Source organism: Lycorma delicatula, chromosome 1, assembly GCF_047948215.1.
Source record: "Lycorma delicatula isolate Av1 chromosome 1, ASM4794821v1, whole genome shotgun sequence".
NCBI classification, from domain to species: Eukaryota; Metazoa; Arthropoda; class Insecta; order Hemiptera; family Fulgoridae; genus Lycorma; species Lycorma delicatula.
The window spans coordinates 306579353-306600230 of record NC_134455.1 but is presented as its reverse complement, the minus strand read 5'-3'; the positions used below and the strand labels follow the sequence as shown (position 1 = coordinate 306600230).

Sequence of the window (20878 nt, the reverse complement as noted above, 5' to 3'; positions counted from 1 at the left end):
TTAAGATGAAGTATTTATTGTACTATGAAGGTTTTTTTTTATTTATAAATTATGATGCTGTGCTATAGTAGAAAAACAGTCACACAGTCAAATGTTAGGGTTAAAGATAGAGTAAAACATGAAAAAATGTTGTATCCAATACATAGTTGCTGTTAGGCAGATAGAAAATAGTGGATGATATCAGGTGTAGGTCACATTAGGATTAGAGAAGAGACCATGAGTCTGCCCACAATAGTGTCTTGATGGAAACTTCCCCTTCATCAAATTTTTCAGTGATTCATTTCTAAGAATGTTAGCCATCATAATTTTGAAAGAGAAAATTTTATGATAAATAATTAATAGTAGATACACTATTCAATCTAATAACAAGGGAACTTATTGTAAAATTTCATGAAAATTGGAAAATGTAACTGGGTGCAACAGAAAAACCCACTAACAGATTCATTCCAAAAGGTTAAATCAGGACTTTACTTCACTCAAACATTGAAGAGAAAGCAGTACACAAGAAATATTTTGGTAAACTAAAATGATCAGGGTCAGGTGAAGAAGATAAAATATTACAAAGTAGAAAAATTGACTGTATGATTTCTTTTACCTCAAGAGAAAAAACCCTGTAAAATAATGAATATAAATAATTCTGATATAAAATAATGATATAAAGTACTGGTAAATTGTTAGTTAGTGACTCTTTAACATCAATTAATTCTTGTGCATAGTGATGAGCTTAATTGAAATTAAAACCTTTAGGTTTGGTAGTTATATGTAGTGTACAAAAATAAGTTTGACTGAAATCCATCAAACATGACTCTGGATTCACTGTTATTATTTTATTTTAAATGGTTTTTTTTTTTTTATTAAACTTAAAATTACTATTTTAATTTTTTATTTTTAGTAGTAATTTTTAATTACTATTTTAATTTTTAAAATGACTAATTTAATTTTAATTTTATTGGATTTTTGTTAGTTATTTAACTGCTTAATAATAAAATATTTATTTATTATCATTTCAGTATAAGATTTGGTCCTTCTCTTCGATATATAGAACTTCCTATAGAATTAATTACACATACCGTGCTACATGAACTGGCTAACAAGTGCCCTAATCTTACACACATGCTTCTTGACTTCTCCACAGCTATGCAACTCCATGACTTCAGTGAGATGCAGGTGTGATTGAGGTGCTTTTTAATGTTTTATTTTTTATTTAATTATTTATAAAACAACCACTTAAATAAATTAAAACTGAAGTCTAATCTAATTTTTTAAAAAAATTGTTAAAATTATGTAAAGTAATAGAGTTTGTGTAATAATGAAGATACTTATTATATAGCACAGATTGCTTATTACATAGTATTCAGTACAAGTCTATTTAGTACATACTTACTACAAATGTACTTACATGTAGTTCTTATTAGAAGTATAGAATATACTAATAAGTAGTATTAATTGTGCATTTAAATATACATTTCTAAGAACAAATCAATAATATTATAAGCTATTTTGCTAGATTTTAAAACACTTCAGGAAGGAAACAATTAATAAGGACTGTGGCAGAAGTTAAATTTATTAAACTTGTTCCTTTATATAAATGAATTTTTAATTTTGGATTCAGTTTAACTTAGCTTAATTAACTGTATGCCATTTATGTACATAATCCTTATTCTCTAAAAGGTGCTGAAAATAGTACAATATAATATAAAGGCAGAATTTCATGGCTTATTTACATTTTGAAAAATGTAAACACCACTATTTCGCAAGAAAGTTACTTAGAGCAGATCTTTGCTATATATTGCTTTCCTGTTGCATACATTCATATATACTTGATATTGGGGGTGTGTCCATTGAATGCAGTATTACACTATAATTTTTATTGGGTGATTTTTGTTAAAGATTTCTTTGTATTTTCCTTAAATACAGTCTTTCCCATAAAATAAGTAATTACTGTGTTTTTATTGTTTGATCACTTAAATTGATAAAAATCAGTGAATCTGTTGCATGTGTATTTGAAAAAGATTATATTTTGTCAGGAGTTTAGGCGCATTTGCTCCTGTGTGCTCCTTCTAGGATTATATGATAAAATTGTGCCTTGTTCATGACTAATGTAAATGAAAAATAGTGTAAAAAAAATTGTACCAACTTAAAAAAAAATTAATTTTGATAGAATTAAAAAATACCATTTCACATTTATTTGGAGTTCAAGAAATGAAATAAAAGCAAAATTCCTTCAGTGACAGTAAATTTTATTCTTACATTAAATTTATTTATCACTAAACTTTTCCCTGCAGTAATAGTGAATTCCTAACTTTTATGAAATTTCAATGAAAATTAAAATACCATTGTTAATGCTGTAATAATAAATTTTTTGAAGTTGAGAGTTCTAAGGTCGAGTCCTTGTCAAGGCTTTTATGTAGATTTGAATGCAAGACTGTGGATATTGGTGGTGGGGTTTCAATTAACCTCACATCTCAGGAGTAATCAGTCTGAGTCTACTGGCCTGGCCAGCCAGTTGCGGTAATTGTATTTGCCTATATGTACACACACACCCAGACCTGGCAGCATCTAGAAAACTGGTTGGAGAACACAAAAAAAGCTGTACTTTGGAAGTAATAATGAATCTACTTTTCAATTATTAAATATTAGTATAATGTTTTATAAATTACTTTTTAACATTTTAATGAATGCAGATTATTTATGAAAATAATTTTACAGGCATTTCCAACAAAGCTACGCTACATGTGCATTTGTCTATCAGAGGTCATTTTTATGGAAGGTTTTATGAGAAAAATTTACAATTTTATTAATGGTCTGGAAGTTTTACATTTAATAGGTGAGTTTTAATGATACTTCAGTTTTCCTTTATTTCGTTTATTGTTTCAGACTATAAAGGATAAATGAATTATTTTAAATTTCTACGATATCATAAGTAAATTGACATAAATTTCAAGTTTTTTTTTGGGTTTAATTCTTTGTATAATTCTTTTTAATTATTTCAAAGAAATAATCAATTTTAATGTGTTATATTTCATCATTATTATCATAATTTTAAAAAATTTACTGTGACTGAGCAGTTGATGATTATGACATAGTAAACAATATTGATTATTTCTGATAAATAAATGACTAAATTTCAATACATTAAAATTAAAATTACTGCTGAATTTAACTGTAATGTAATTTTTCTAAGGTACATATGAAAAGGTTGAGGAAGAAGAAGAAGAAATTTATGAGGTTATAAATGTACATAAGTTAAAGTCAGCAACTCCTAATTTACGAGTCATCAATTTGTATGGTATAAATTTTATAGATGACAGCCATATTGATGCATTCAGCTCAAATTGTATTCAGGTAAAACTTTCTTTATAAAATTTTAAACATTATTGCATAAACTTCATTATTTAACTGCAATAATTACAAAGTTTAATCTCTAGTGACAAATTTTAAGATATAAGATAATTACTATTAAGTTGAAAATCAAAAGCAGCAAAAAGATGTACCTAATACAGATTAAAACTAATTGTTTTATGATTTAAATAAATTCAAAAATGGCAGTGAACACAATACTAGAGGTACAATGAAAAAATGGAGAAAAAAGAGAAGGAATCACAAAAGAATTCTATTCAACAAATAATAGAAAAAAGAGTAAAAGATTTTGATTACTTACATTCAAATCTTACAATTAATTAATATTTATTTCTGATTAATACTAATAACAGTGATAAACATAATTTTTGTTTCCTACCTCAGAATCTTTCTATCACCTACCATTTTTGAAAAAATTTTTAATTTTAATTAAAGGATTTTTTTCATTTTTCAATGTATAATTAGCATTTTAAGCTCCTATATTGTATTTTGTTAGCTCATTTTTTATTGTTTAACTTTGTTAACATAATTTGTAAGCTATAAATAAACAATACTACACAAAGAATTCATATCATATCATAGTCACATATCATGACATCACATCTAATACTGAATAGTGAGCCGTCATGGAGAAGATTAATCATGTCTGTGCAGGTCAAAACATGTAGCTGAAAAAACAGCTGTGTTGTTTGTATTTAGCACTGGATTTAGGAACGAATTAATTTTGTTCAGTCTTATTGCTGTCTTAACTTCGTTAACAGTGCAGTGTAATAATGGCTTGAAATTGTGTAAATGATGTGAATGCCTTTTGTTACGTATGTGGTGAGTGTACCATAAAATCAAATAGAAAAAACATTACATCTTTAATTAAAAAAGCATATCATTTGTACTGTCAGTGTAAAATTGGTGATCAGGATAAGGCGTGGGTTCATCATATAGTATGCACTAATTGTTCTGTATATTTAAGAGAATGGCTGAAAGGTACATGGAAAGCTTTGTCATTTGGTGTACCTATGGTTTGAAGTGAACCAAAGGATCATGTAAACAATTGTTACTTTTGTTTAACAAGTATGTCTGGAATTTCTAAACAATCTATACATACTGTAAAACATCCTTCATTGCAATCTGTAATCAGGCCTGCACCTCACAGTGAAATTATTCCAATTCCTGAACCACCTGTGAATGTATGTTTCGAAAGCAGCGATGAAGAATCGGGCAGTACTGAAGAAGACAACAATGATTTTGATTTTGAATTATCTTCCAGTAAGCCACATCTTATGTCACAAGGTGAATTTTATGACTTGGTTAGGTATTATCAAAAATTCAAGCTGAACTGTTAGGATCAAGATTGCAAGATTGGAATTTAAAAAAATATAAAACTTTTGGGCTTTTGAAGTCAACAAAAAGAACTTTCTCAGTACTTTATTGATGAAAATAATCTGGTTTATTGCACAAATATTGATGAGCTTATGCTGCACTTAGGACAAGTTCATAAACCTGAGGACTGGTATAGATTCGTCCAAGTATACTTTAAAAGTGGTTCTACTACATAACAGTAACAAATATTCTTAGATACCAATTGCTTATAGTATTAATTTGAAAGAGACATAGGATGTGATGAAAGATGTTCTTGAAAAAAAAATATTATAAAAAACATAGCTGGAACATATGTGATGATTTGAAACATTATGTTACCAAAGAGTGGAAGAAACGAGACAACTTAACTCCAAATGGGAAACATATTATTCATGAGCCCTTAGTTGAACCCAAAAAAATATTTTTATCCCCTCTCCATATCAAGCTAGGACTAATGAAAAATTTTATAAAAGCAATGAAAAAGGATAGTCCACAGTTTTTGTACATCAGGCAGAAATTTGTGAATGTAAGTGAAGGAAAAATTAAAGAAGGAATATTTGCTAGTCCTCAAATAAGAGAGTTGGTCGAAGATGATGTATTTAACTCAATGTTAAATAATGTAGATAGTGCAGCTTGGGCTTCATTTAAAGATGTTTGGAAACATTTTCTCAGCAAACAAAACTTCGACAATTATCACAATATATCGTTAATCAACCTCTTACTTCATACAGAGCTATGGGATGTAATATGTCTTTTGAAAATACATTTCCTCCACTTATATCTGGATTTTTTCCCGTACAACCTCGAAGATGTAAGTGACAAACATGGTGAACGTTTCCACCAAGACATTTTGGTGATGGAAAGCTGCTATAAAAGGAAATGGAATACTAACATTCTAGATGATTACTGTTGGACATTAATTCGGGATGTGCCTGAGGCTATTTATAAAAGAAATTCATCAGCGAAATCATTCTAACACAGGTATGGCTGTGCAAAATTATTAATATTAAAGATTTTAACTATATTTTCCCTTAATTTTTTTTTTAAAGCGTAAGTTATTTGAAACTAAGGGTGATAGAAAAATTGTATTTACAGATCTGTAATGCATGCAAAAATCAATTTAAGAAATGGTATCACACTTAGAGAAACATTAAACAAATTTTTTTTGTCTATCAGTGTAATTATGTCATTTTAACACGAAAAAAAATTAGAATGCATTGTGATTCTTAAAAAACTTAATTTTTTTCATTAAAATATTGAACATACTTTGGCAAGAAAAATAAATTAACACTAGTCTATATTGCGAATCAATATTACCGTTAACAAAAAATAATAATTAATCGATAAGCCCATATCACCAAAAAAGAGCAAATTTGATGAATAGTCATAAACTATGTGGAAGATAACATTAATAAATAGATAATTAAATAAATAATTTTATTTAATAAAATATATAGCAAGATAAAATGGTTTTAATTTAAAGGACATTAAAAAATTAATGAAGAAACATCAATTTAAACATAATGATACTAACAATGTTAAAAAAAAGAATCCCAGTTACCATTTTTATAATCTATTATCTTGGTGCAAATTTGAACCATCAAAGAATTAAAACTTAAGTTATTTTATTACAGATAAATAAAGTATATACATATACTAAACAACCTCATTAAACAAAAAATATATTTTAAAATACAGCAAATGTCTATAAATACTTATTAGAAAAGATTGTTATAAAAACTGCGCCATGATTTTATTTAACTAAATATACATATACTAAACAACCTCATTAAACAAAAAATATATTTTAAAATACAGCAAATGTCTATAAATACTTATTAGAAAAGATTGTTATAAAAACTGCGCCATGCTTTTATTTAACTAAATATTTTCATTAATTTTAATTTTAAAATTTAACAATAATTACCTTTATTTATTAGATATTTATATAATTTTTTTTTACTTTTCAGTGTAATTTTATATTTGTTAATATATTGTATTTTTTTGTTTAAAATTCTCAGTTTTATTTAATTCTTATTTTTTTCTTTTTAGAGGGTTTTTCTAATTTGTTTCCTTTTTTTATTAATGTTAATATTAATATTAGTTAAATAAAAGCTTTTTTAAAAAATAATTTTTTATATGTAATCAAATATATTTTTGTAATTTTTTTTGTATTTTTACTTTTTAGTCTTAATGAACAATAAACCTTTTACATCCAAAAAACATATTCTTAATACTATTTATATCTGAATATTATTGTTTGTTTATTAAGACTAAAAAGTAAAAATATTTATTTTTACACTTCGAAGTACATACGTGTACCAAATTTTAATCATTTTCATACGATAGTTCATGAGAAATGAAAATTTTCAACTAAATGTATGAATTTAGCGTAGGGTAGCGCGTGGGGGGGGGGGTCATATCCAAATTCTAACACGTAGTATTGTATTGTCATCAAAGTTACATGCGTGTACCAAATCTCATTGATTTTCATAAGATAGATCAAAAGATATAGCAGTTGCAAGATTTGATTATAACTAAAGCAAGTTAAATAAAAGCTTATAAAAAATCCTTTTTGGAAATTTACAAGTACATAAATATAATAAACATAAATCTAATTATCTAATAAACAGCAATCTTGTTATTAGAGATACATATTTTCAAATATAAATAACATGGAAATATTATAAATAAATAACAATAAAATATATAACAATAAACAACAACAAAATTTATTTTTTTCAATTCAGTTTCTATTACTGCATCAGAAAATATAAATAAATCAATATATATATATATATATATATATATATATATGTATGTAACTGAAGTGTTAGATTTAAAAATAAGTAATTTTTATAATAAATTTTTATAATTTTATATATAATATATTATTATTCTTGAGGAGAATCCTTTCTGAAATGAGATTGTCTTACAGCAGTAAACTTGTTTTCCCCCTGACATTTCTTTATTACTTGTATCAATATGTTATTTTTTTACTTTTTCTTCAGCAAAGCATGGATTGAGGAATGAGTTCAATAAAAATTCATAACAAGAATATTTGAATTATTCTTTAAAAAAATCACACCAGTTCATAAAGAAATAATAAAATTACCTTTGAGAAGTTTCATCCCATTTTAACAATCAGATATGATGTTATAGAAATCATTTTATTTTCAGTGTGACTTGCTAATTCCAAGCAATCAGTCAATTGTCATTTTTCTAAAAATGTAATTTATTTTTGAGTAAGTTGTCAAAGTTTGAAAAGCTAGATGATATATTATTTGATAAGTAAAATGGGGAAATGCTATAATAATTTTCTTAGTTTTGGTATTGGTGTATCTAAAAATATTGCATTCTTATATTTAGTTTTATATATTTTATTTTTTTTCCCTTCTCCCCCAACCGGATATCCAATTAAGTATAACTCAGTTGGGGAGAGTGTCCATTTACTCTAAGTAGGCGTCCCCCGCCCACCGGTAGTATGCCCGGCACGGCAGGTTAGCCTCCCTGGTCTCGGATCTTTACTTCTTTGTTTGCCTGCCTCAAATTCCTCTCCTCAGAGATGAGGTCTGGCTACTCCACCCCCCCACCTCCTCAGCAGGGAACCGGGTCTTGGTCTTTATGCCACGCCGCAAACCGGCGGCACCAACCCCACCGAATTCCAGGGCACCTGCAGGGCCGACACCACCGGCCGGGACTCGGGCTTTCTTTTACCCAACTTCTCCCCAGGAATTCCCTTCTCAGGAACCCGCATACCTCGGCATACAGGCCCTCCACTTAAGGACTGTTCTCCCATCCCTACTACATTCCCTGTCTTCTACCTTCTTCATCCTTTGATCGGAGAACTTCACCCGTGAACCTTCTAAACTAATTCCAGTTTACATCACTGATCATCAGCCAGTTGATTAAAATATCCGGTGTTAGCCTGTTTGCAGAGATCTCACTTCTGTTGCGTGCCCATCTGGGACAAACAAAAATAGTATGTTCAGCGTTGTCTATCTCTTGGCAGTAATCACACTGCGGTGTAGCCCTTTTTCCAATTTTATATAAGTACTGACCAAAGGAGCCATGACCCGTCAATAATTGTGTAACATAGAAGTCTACATTACCCCTTCTTTTACCTTTCCAATCTCTTATGTTAGGGATTAGTCTTCTGGTCCAATCCCCCACGTTTGAGCAAGCCCATGCATTCTGCCATTCCTGATCTATTAAAACTGCAACCGCATCACTTGACAATCCCGTAGATCTTAATGTACGCCCTTTGACTTGTAGATCAATAGGGGGGACCTCAGTCAATATACACAGTGCATCATATGAAACAGTCCTGTACCCTGCAGCAACCCGTAGCAAGGCAAGCTGATGAACGCTTCTTAGTTTCATTTTGTTCCTCTTAGTTTTATATTAAAGGTTAAAAATTATCTTTCTTATAAGAATAAGGTTAGGTCAGTAAAACATGAACATAAAGTAGAGAAATATCACATTCTCTGAATCTACTATGATTAATCTCAATCTCATATAATGAATTATCTTGCAGGGTCAATTTAATAATTGATTTTTTATGAAATATGTGGACTCTTCTTGTGCAAGAATAAATCTACATTTTTATCTATATTTATATGTACTTCCTTCCCTCAAAGATTTTATTACATACTTTTGTAAGATAGACTGGATAAGTGCATAATCGGCAGTTCTCAACTTCCTCTTCAGGTACAAATATTGTACGTAAGAAATTTGCAAACAAAAGTTTTATATTTTGCCATTAATATTATTCTATATTACATTTACTTTAGAAATCAGACATCTGAATATGGAGTCATGCAAATATTAAAGTACGCAGGTAGCTGAATTCTGAAGTAAAGAAACTGTTGTTGCAATAATAACCTTTAGTAGCTGCATACAATTTCAAAGCTTGTTTTTTAATGTTACTTCATATACTTTCAGTCTTTCATTGCAGCTACTTTACTTGCATGCGTTGATCCAACATAATGTTGCATATAAGTAGTTAATAGTACATTTATATTTTCTTTACATCAGATTTCAGCTTATAATAAAATAATTATAGTTCTATCATATAATGATATCATATCTAGTTTAAAACCTGGCAGATAAAGAATGATACTGGAATAGCATCTGAAGAAGGAAATACATCACAGTGCTTAAAACTCTTTCCAACATATAAAACATAAAGGGAGTTGTAAAAATTTATTTCCATTTTTTTTTTAATTTCCAACAATATATACATGATATTAATCTATTAAGTATTTGATATACATCTGATGTCTTTATTTGGTTAAAATTTTTGTTTCATTATTCAGTAAACTAATCTAAATATATAATTATATGTATATCTACTTGTACTATAAAATCTACGATGTTTAAAAACAAATTTATGAAAACTTAGACCATTAAGTAGGTAAATTTACAAAATTATTTCATGATTTTATTAAATAAAATATCAAAATCATTAAAAATGATAAATAAGAACTGTATTACCTCATATTTACAGATGAGATAACATTTGATTCATTTTGAATTAAAATGACTAAATAGAGATATAAGAAATCAAAGAAAATACGATGAAATTATTAATACAAACATATTTATTTATGATGCAGTAAAAAAAATTAAAAAATTATATCACAGATGGAGGTGGTAAATTTAGGTACTAACTGCAGACTGCAAGGTAACTTTTGCAGACTAACTATCTAGCTCAAAGTTAGTCTGCTTCATTTCAAGGGAGACACTAATTCTCAGAATAATCAGTAAATAATTAAATTATTAGATTTTTTATTAAATGAACTTCTCTTGATGATAACATTTAATTTGTAAAGAACATTAAGAAAAACATGAATTATTTGTATTTATATATATAATTTTTTTTTAAAATAAATAATATATATATATATATATATATATATATTATTTTTTGTAGCTTGAATGTCTTGCAGTAAATTACTGTTCAAAAGTAACTGGATCAACAATGAAAACACTATTTCAGAGGAGTCGACGGTTAACATGTCTTTTAATGAATCAGACAAGTAAGTTAAAATTATTTTTTGTATTGTTTTAACCATAATTAGTATACTTATTTAAAAAACATTTTTTATGATTGTGAAGATTACCATTACTTGGAATATTTTTTTGTTAGGTAAAGAAAAAATTTATTTGATGATTAAATTTGAGTTAATTTTATGTTAAGAACTGTTTAATTATACCACTTAAAAATTATTTTCTTTTTGTATTGAATTTTATTTCATAATGATATTATAATAATTCACCTGTAAAGAAGTAGAGGGAAAATATGTCTATGCCTTATCACTATTCCAATGCCTGAAGAAGTCATCATTATATAAATGTTACTTAAAAAAATTATTAGTAGTTATTCAATTAGTTTTCATAGATTTAAAAATATATAATATAAAATAATAGAATTATAATATATTGTATTATATATTATAATATAGAATTAAAAATATATAATGTATATAATATATTAAAAATTAATTAAAATTATAATAATCTTAATTTGAAAATGTTCAGACTAGTTCTGGAATAAGGGATCAGCTTTGTAACAGGGAACAGAGTCTGGAATTTAATGACGTTACAGTTTTCTTAAGATGATTTAATTTGTACAGAAGCTTGAAGGCTTGTGTGTTATAGTATGTATAAATATAGACATTTATTTTGTATTCCTCACAGTTAGTCATTTAAAACACTTTGAATCAGTATGACAATATAATTAAATATAGCAGTGAATATGTTCCCACAAATAAAAATAAATTAGCATGTTCTTATTTTAAAAAAAGAAAACATCATTTAAGTTCTGGAGGCTAAACAGAAAAGAAAGATACATGCAAGGATTATATAAATTAAACTGCTCTGACTTGAAAAGTTCTATGTGCAAGTGGGATATACTTTCAATGAACATAAATGCACTACATAGTAAAATAATGCCAACATCTGCTTAACTGCTCACAAAAACAAAATCACAAAAAATCAATGTATACAATTAATCAAATATTTTGGAATATTCAAAGTGGAAATGTATTTTAATTGAACATTATGAAATATATAAAAATTCTAAATAGTGATATACTAAATTAACAGACGCTTAAAATTTAATGCAATTTGTAATTAGTGCTCAATACATTTCTTTCTAACTTAAAAATATCACTAGAAGTGAGTTCTACTGGAACCACTGGGTAAGAACAGCACCACTAATCTCATTGAGTAATAATACAAAGACAATTAGCAGCACTTTGATATAGGTAAAATAAATTCTTTTAGGTGTAAATTTGGTTTGTATTTTTAGAAAAAAAAAATAAAAAAATAGTTCTGTATGACATTCTCTCTCTACCATCATAGACAATAGTGGTATATAATAATTAGATAATCTATTTTGTAAGCTAACATGTGAGCAAGTTTTCATTATTTTTTTTATGAGTATTATAACTTTTAACAAAAAATAAAAATATATATTATTTGAATTAGAATATTAGATTACTAGTTAACAAGATTATTATTAGGAGTAGGATGTTAAACACCAATGTTCCTGTCCTGTTTTCAGCAGAACTATCTATCACTGACAATAATTACTGTTCACAGTTAATTAACAATTCATGTGTCATTATATCTAATGACTATTTTTTTGTAATGAAAATATCTTTCATTATGGTAAATAAATTAAAGATCTTTTTGTCTCATAATAAATGTTTTTTGTAATCTAGTAGAGAATATTGAAATGTTTAAAAAAATATAGTTCCTATTTGAACATAAATTAAATAATGTAAGGCACACAAGACTTTAGTGAACGAGCATTTTCACATTCATGTTCTGAGCAGAAACTCAAATTTGAATCAATTTTTATATCAAATTCTACCTCACTAAACACTTGATAACTTTGTAAGTAGTATACAAATTCATTGCATTATATTGATAAGAAACATTCTGAAGTCTCAGTGTATTTATTTTTATTAGTTAATATTTTTCTCATTTTTATTTAGCAAGAAGATTGTGGCTTAATTTTTAATATGGTTTTAAGATTTTTATTATTTTTTATGTCAGCATAATACAATAAAATACTTTTTTACTTAGATGGATGTATTTTTAATTGAGATATACTATCTAATTTTTAATATAGATTTTCTTCATACTGTTTAATTATAATTGGTTATCTTAAGTAAATTTTTATAAAGTGAATTTTACATGTCATAAATGAAAAATATTGGAACCATGTATTATGCTACTATGTGTATACAATTTCCTACACATAGTAAAATGAATATTGCAGCATTTGTTTTTACTAGAAATTATTATGTAGGAAATTGTATGTGGTATAGCTACTCCATTCTCTAGATTGTTGTTATAAGGTGAAGAACTTTATACCCTAGATACTTTATACCCAACAGCCTTAATTCATTAAGCATTGAAGGTAAATTAATACATTCCAGCTACATAAAGTTGTATATCATTCCTCCATAGATACCTGCAATTTATACCTACAACATTAGAATTAAAAGTCATTAATCATTGAAGTCATTTTATCATTCATTATTTTCTTTTTTAATAGATCTTCAAAGTGAGTATGTAATGCAAGTAGAATGGGAAAAGTCAAACATACAAGAATTGGACATCACTGCAACAAATCTATCAACAGAATGCTTAATTGATATGCTTACACGCATACCAAATCTTCGTATTTTAATGGCTGGTCAAATTAATGGATTCAATGACTCGGTCAGTATTTTAAATTAATAGTTAATACTATTATAATCATAGTATCTTTGCGGTTAACAGCAATCAAATTTCACATATTAATTACGATTTGACTTTGTAATTAAACAGGTTTCCTATTCACATCAAGATGAGTATCAACAAAAGTGCCATTGCAATACCATGAGGAAGTATCTGGTGTATATTTTTATAAAGATCTTCTAGAATATATATATATTTCCTGATTTAGTTTGTATTATTTTATAAAAAGAAGTGACTTCAAGTGCTAAGATGCTATTTACATGGTGATAAATGAGTATACTATAGTAACAGTTTTATATCACATGCAAGTTGGTTCTAACAAAACATTTTTACTAATTTTGCACTTCTCAATTCATATAGTTCCATCAGACTTAAAAAAAAGTGTTATAGTCATGATACCAAAGAAAGCAAAGGCAGATAAATGTGACGAATACAGAACAATTAGTTTAACTATTCATGCATAAAAAATCTTAACTAGAATTCTATACAGAAGAATTGAGAGGAGAGTGGAAGAAGTGTTAAGAGAAGACCAATTTGGTTTCAGGAAAATTATAGGGACAAGGGAAGCAATTTTAGGCCTCAGATTAATAGTAGAAGGAAGATTAAAGAAAAAAAAAACATTTTCTTGATCTATTCATAATTATAATACCATTAATGGGATAAAACATTGCTAAGAAAATTCCTTTGATAATTCTATTTATAATGATGTCTATTTAAATGTTAGTACTAAATAATGTACCATTAACTGACATTCTATGAAGACAGATTGCATTACATAGAATAACATAATCGAGATAGGAACATTTCTGAAATCCTCCATCTTTCCTACTAGTACATGTAAAATACTAAAAAAAAGTTTCTAAGTATTTAGAAATATGTTTTCATTATTACCGTGGCATCTTATTCTTCAGCGATGTAGAAAGCAGCACTGTTTTTGTAAATGATGCTAATAAGGAAATAGTTAAGAAATCTTTTATGTAATTGGCTTTAATTTATGCTGTGTTAGTTCATTTAACAAGTTTTGTCAAATTATTTTGTTTGTGAAAATTGTATAATTTGAGCACATTATGCCTTTTTGTTTATTGAAATAATATGTATAAAATTTGCTTATTGTAATTAATATCATTGTACACATGTCAAGATAAACGTTTTCTATTTAGTTTATTAAATGTGCATATAATGAAATATTTAAATGATTCATTAATACTAAATGGCATTACTAGATTATTTCAATAAAAATTAAGTTTTTCAGATTTACTCAATGTACTTGAGTGTAAGATTTTTAGACATGGCTCATAAATTATTAGCCTAAATATATTAAATTTGATGATAATAATAACAACGCCTTTTACCATCTTAACCTTTTACCATCTTAATTGTCAACCTTAAACAGATTGAATTTTAGAAAAAAAAACTTTAATTAGTTTTTAGTTTTTTTTTTTACTTGAACAGTTCAAACAATTATTTATTTACTTTTTATGTCTTACAGGTACTAAGGGCTTGGATGGAGCATGGAAATCCACGTAACCTAATTGCCCTAGATCTTGACATGTCAGATAATTTATCTGATGATGCATTACATAAATTTGTACTTCGTCATGGCCACCAGTTACTTGGGCTTTCTTTAGCTGGGATGCCTCATATTACGGATCAACTCTGGCAAGCCATACTGCCAATTGTTTGCAATACCAAGTTAGTATTTTTTAATGAGAGTTTTTCTCATTAAAGATCTTTTTTTTTTTAATAAAAACGATTATTAATTACAGTTAATAATTAATAGTTACTATTAATTTATAGTTTTGAGACTACACCATTATAGTCATTTAATACAGTGTTTTTCAAAGTAAGAAATTATAATGAGCCAAAGTAAAGAACAATAGTGAGTTTGCTTTTTTTACTAATTTTGTATTTTTGCATTACATTATCATTATTAAACAACTATCACATAATGAATTATTGAGGATTGGTATTAATGTCTTGCAGGCATTTCAATTCAGTGTGATTAATTCTTTTGTAACATAGATATACATTAATTTGATGGTTAGTTTTTACAATTAACTTTTCATTTTTGTCAAATTCTCAGTAAGGTTCTGGTATTTCTATATTATTTCATCAGGTAAGAAGACTATCATAAGTGGGTATATGGCTGTTTCAATAAATAATTAATATTCTGAGTGGGTTGAAATATGATGAATGTTACATTAACTGGTAAAGGTTGTTAATAGTAAGGTTAGCTGGCTTGAATTTACTAATTTAGTCTTTATGAAGTGATATAACTTCAGAGTCTCATTTTTATTGTAACTATTCCTATTTTAAAATGTTTGCAAAATTTCTTTTCCGAAAATTAAAAAAAAAAAATAATTAGTTTGGTTAGACATACCAAGAACATTGAACAAAATTTTCTCTAATTCCCCTTGAATAAAATATATTTATAAACCATAAGCTTTCAAAGAAACTAGTGCACATATTAATTTGTTTGTTTACTTGAGAAATTTAACATTTAGGAATGGATGTGGAAGGGATTATATCAATGTATCTAGTGTTTGGATGTTTTGAATCGGTTGAGGTAGAGTTGAAATGTATAGATGAGAAAGTGGATGACGTCTAGTATTTTATGCAGAGTACAGTGCATTTGCCAATATGCAGCTGTAAAAATAATCTGTAAACCGCTCATCAAACAATGTACATCAACATGTTTGATAATTAATCAAATACATTACAATATATATTGTAATAGTTAATTTCAGTAGAGTTGGTTAGTAGCATTTGCTGTTGGATAGATGATTTTTTTCTTGTTAAAATTAAACTACCTGGTTAGTTACCATTAATTGAAATCCATTATCACCAAAATGCTGCAGTGAGATAATTTACCTATCTATGTAATGATTTAAAAGAAGCTGTAATTAAAATGGATTAAATAAAATTTTGGTAGTATCTCATATAGCAAATGGAGCTAGAATTATGGTTCTAATTTAATATACACAGTAATATGCTGAATTTCACAAAAATAATGCATAAAAAATACACGTAACAAAAAATTAGATTTTTCTTGTTGTGTGATTAATTTGAAATTTTGTTCATGTTAAATAAGTTTTGAATTCTGTCTTCACTTGAGATACACTTACTTTAGTAAGAGTATTAATATTAATTAGTTATGAAAACTGTTTCACATGGTTAATATAGATGATCCAATGCTCATTTTCATACCTTGATAATTTCTTAATTATTATATTTTTTCTGGTTTAAGGATCAAATGATTAATAGTTGTTAATAAGTGAATTTATTATTAAAAGTAAGAGTAATTGAAATGTTTGTAAACAATTGTAATTTGAAATTATTTTTTTTTTATTATTTAAAGGATTTTTATAATGGGAACGCAGGAACGACTGGGTGTAAATATTCATGTTGATCAGCTGATGGATGGAATAGCAAACAACTGCCCAAATTTGGAACGTCTTGAACTGAGATGGGATCCTGACAATTTAAGATTCTCAGATAAAAGTCAAAAAGCCATTGATGTTCTTCGTGTAAAGCTGGTTAAACTGCGTTGCCTTGTTCTTAGGTATAAATTAGTAAACTCAAATTTTATGATTATTTATAGTTATTCTAACTGGCCTCTTTCTAAATCACATTATTATCTAACCTTACATATAAATTAGTTAATAATGGAAGTAAACTAGATCATTCGAATAAATGAAGAGCAGAGAGAGGGTGTGAATACAAGTTAACAGTAAATGTTATTAAAATGCTGTACATTGCACTACTCGTATTTTATTTATCCATATGTTAAATATTACCTTAATAACCTAAGTAATAGTTTTTGTAATGTATGATTAAATCCTTCTATAATCCTGTAGAATTATTACTTTTAATCCTGACTGACATTCTGAATAAGAGAAAATGTAAATATACTAAATAATACAGAATTAAAGTTAATTAAGCAGGATTTTAAATGAATCAATTTTGAAAAAATGTAACAAAATACATATATAGCATGTATAGCATATAAAAAAACTATTAAATGACTAGTAATATGAATAGAAAGATAACATTTAATCTGTTGCTTCTAATCCTACCCTATTAAAGGGCATTTGCATGTGGGTCTGTGTGTGTGTGTTCATCCCCCTTAGCTTAGCACTGAAATGTACCGATCACTTTTAGAAAATCTTGATTCCTTAGTAAATATTTTGTGGTGGTCAGGTGTATTCTTAAAGTCATATTCCACTGACGAATAAACTTGGATGTAGGAGGGCTGATATTCCATTCAGTTTGTACACACCGTTGAACATGACTGACTACTACTGACTACAATTGTATTATGAATTGCTTGCACATGCATACTCCACTGACCTTGAGAATATGCAGAACAAATCTTGGAGTTATTTTGTGTCAAGTGAGGCTTTGTTTCAGAAATTATGATGAGTGGTTTTCTAAATATAGGTCATTTTGGATACTTTTAGGCCGAGCTCTGTATGAACTTATTACAATACATTATATGTATTTGGGAAAATTTATGTTTTTGGTAGCTTGTAATATGAATACAACAACTGAAGCAGTTTGGTGGCAGAACCCCAAGTTGTAACCAAAAAAATTAGGTAAATTATAAATATATTTTTATAAAAGTGTTAAATTTACGTCTAATTTAAAACACCACAACAGTTTAAATGTTTATTCTATTTTGAAGGATGTAATGAGTAGTGCATACGTTCACAAACCTTTGTTTAAAAAGAGGATGAATTATATTATTGAAAAATCATTAAAAACATTGTTAAACTTGACACTAATAACAATTATCCAGTGCACTCAGAATGGTTTACTGATCGCTGCTCATGCAACCATTCCAAAAATTCTGGTAATAATTGACTTGTTTGATTTTTCAGAGCTAATTTTTGCTTCATAAAAAAAAAATTAAAATGAATCCTTCTGTAACATTTATAAAGAAATCTAATTATCCACACTGTTCTTGATAATTGGAACCTTATTTGGGTTTAATAGAGAACAGGTCTTAATATTTTTTGATTATAAAAATAAATTTATAATAAAATACATATTAGATTGGGTGAGGGAAACATTGTTAAAAAGTACCAGAAATGAATATCTAATTAACTGTGTAGTTGTTGATGAAGCAGATAGGCAGTCATTCTATATCACTTGCTCAATTACATTGCATGGTAAAATATCTTTCTGTATAGCAACCATAACATTCAAGTAATGCTTAATTTATAAATTTTGGCACTGATGCAACATTGAATTGTAGCAAAAAAGTTTCTTCATTTGAGTTGTGCCTGGTCATGTTAAATACTTAAACAAGGTCTACTATTGTAATTTTTTGTGTAATAATAAAATACATAAAATGTAGAAAATTTCTAAAATGTACATGGTAAAAGCAAAGGGTAAAGATGATATAGAATATCATATCATTTAGAATAATAAAAAACAATCATGGTGTTCTTTGGTGGTTGGGTTTCAATTAACGCATCTCAGGAATGGTCGACCTGAGGCTGTACAAGACTATACTTCATTAACATTCATGCATATCTTCTCATTCATCCTCTGAAGTAATACCCTATGGTGGTTCTGGAGGCTAAACAGAAAAAGAAAAAGTTGTCATATTCAAATTTTACTTGTTCATTTAAAATATTAATGTTACTGTTTTTTCTAAAAAAAACATATTTTTTCAAAAGATTGTGTTTTTAATTTATTTCTAACACACATGTTAAATACTTAACTTAGGTTATGCTTTGTTAAATACTTAAACAAGATCCACTATTGTAATTTGTTATGTAATAATAAAATACATAAAATATAGGAGATTTCTAAAAAAAAGTACATTGTTAAATATTTGCATTTTATGTGATCTGCATAATTTAATTCTTGTTTGTTATTTTAAATGTTTATAAGTGTTACTTAAATCTTCCTTTAATTGTTCTATTTGTCATGCCTGTATAGAATTTAAAGTTGAATGTATTATTATTGTGTGTTATTGATAAATAATTTTTATTATCACCAATTTTAGAGTATAAAATGTCTTTTCATAACTATATCTGTATATTAATTTATTTTTTAAATTATTAATGATGTTTTTATTGCATCTATTTTCAATTACTATCTGTTTAATTAAATTTAATTCCTTTTTTAATATTATATTACCATCAGTGTATTGTAAAACTCTGTTTATCATACTATTACGTGTGGCAATTTTTTATTATTTTCAATTTTTTGTCAGCAGTTTCTCTTGTCTAGTCTCCAGCTGCTGAGTAATGAGATGTACTGCTAACTAAATCGTAGAGATAACAATTTACTTCCTAAATTATACATTTAACAAAAAGCATTCAAATCCAACTAAATTAAGTTTGTATTTAACTGTTTTTGAAATGGAAACTAGGATGATCCTATTCAATCACAGAAAAACTGGTGTAATGATGCTAACCAGTCACCAAAATATGATGTTAGTGGTGGGAGGGGATGATGTAAAAAATAATGGTTAGAATAAATAATATGTATAAATGTTAAGAACATAATAAATATTAATGATGAAGAAAAATGTAACTTGTTTTCTTAGACCAGCCTGAATTAATGATATTTTAGTATTCTATATTAATAAATTATTTACAAACATGTTGTTACTGTTTGTACATTTCCGTTGTGTCTTTGTTAATATGTTCAAGCCTGTGAGTAGTATGTGAATAACATTTTTTTATTTTATATTTATATATTATTAACTTCTTATGTCTAATATTCAATTTTATTTGTTTCAGTGATGGACGCTACTATGAAATTGTTAAAGCAAACTTTGAGCGAGCAGATAGAATGACAGTAGTAAGAACAATAACAAGTTGCAGAGTTTCAATATATTATTTGCTTAGCAATTATAAAGATCTGATATTCAATTAATAATAACATAAAAATGATATTGTATTAAATATACATTCATCACAATTATTTATTTAAGACTGCAATAGTTCTACTATTCTAAAAAAACTGATCATAAACTGAATCTTTAAATTTTTTAATTGAGCTTGATAAAAATAAAATATTATAACATATTATCTACACTTTCTTATATTTTTACAGTGACAACATATTTTCAGTGTAACAAAGATATTGTTTCTTACTTTATTACAAAAAGAAGTCTAACCCTGTTGGTTATCATTGTCATATTTATTGTTACTGAATCATAATGTAAAATATCTAAGTTATTAAATAAAGAATTTTATTAAAAAAATAAAAAAATTACTCTTTACATTATTTTGAAGTAAATACAAGTTTGTTTTTGCCTTACTATAAAATAGGAGTAATGTTTTTGATAATTTGCAATCTTATATATAAGTTTATATATATGCATGTATGCTTGTGACATTAAATCCATAACAGCTGTGTTGTTTGATTTTCATTAATAATATAT

At 26.9% G+C, this 20878-nt stretch overlaps 1 protein-coding gene across 7 annotated transcripts in view; it reads left to right on the top strand.

Annotated features, from left to right (window-relative positions):
- FipoQ (F-box/LRR-repeat protein FipoQ) overlaps nucleotides 1-20650 on the top strand; it is a 78844-nt gene extending 58194 nt beyond the window's left edge. For 2 of the 7 annotated variants that reach the window (XM_075380690.1, XM_075380700.1), the window contains exons 4-11: nucleotides 1011-1167; nucleotides 2710-2827; nucleotides 3185-3345; nucleotides 10652-10757; nucleotides 13289-13455; nucleotides 14963-15165; nucleotides 16832-17035; nucleotides 20232-20648. In XM_075380690.1, coding sequence (XP_075236805.1) covers nucleotides 1011-1167; nucleotides 2710-2827; nucleotides 3185-3345; nucleotides 10652-10757; nucleotides 13289-13455; nucleotides 14963-15165; nucleotides 16832-17035; nucleotides 20232-20367 — 1252 coding nt within the window. In that variant the 3' untranslated portion in view covers nucleotides 20368-20648. Of the gene's footprint in view, nucleotides 1-1010; nucleotides 1168-2709; nucleotides 2828-3184; nucleotides 3346-10651; nucleotides 10758-13288; nucleotides 13456-14962; nucleotides 15166-16831; nucleotides 17036-20231 lie in introns of all 7 variants that reach the window. The other 5 variants (XM_075380717.1, XM_075380725.1, XM_075380670.1 and 2 more) reach the window with 4 other exon arrangements.
- The last annotated feature ends 228 nt before the right edge of the window (nucleotides 20651-20878 follow it).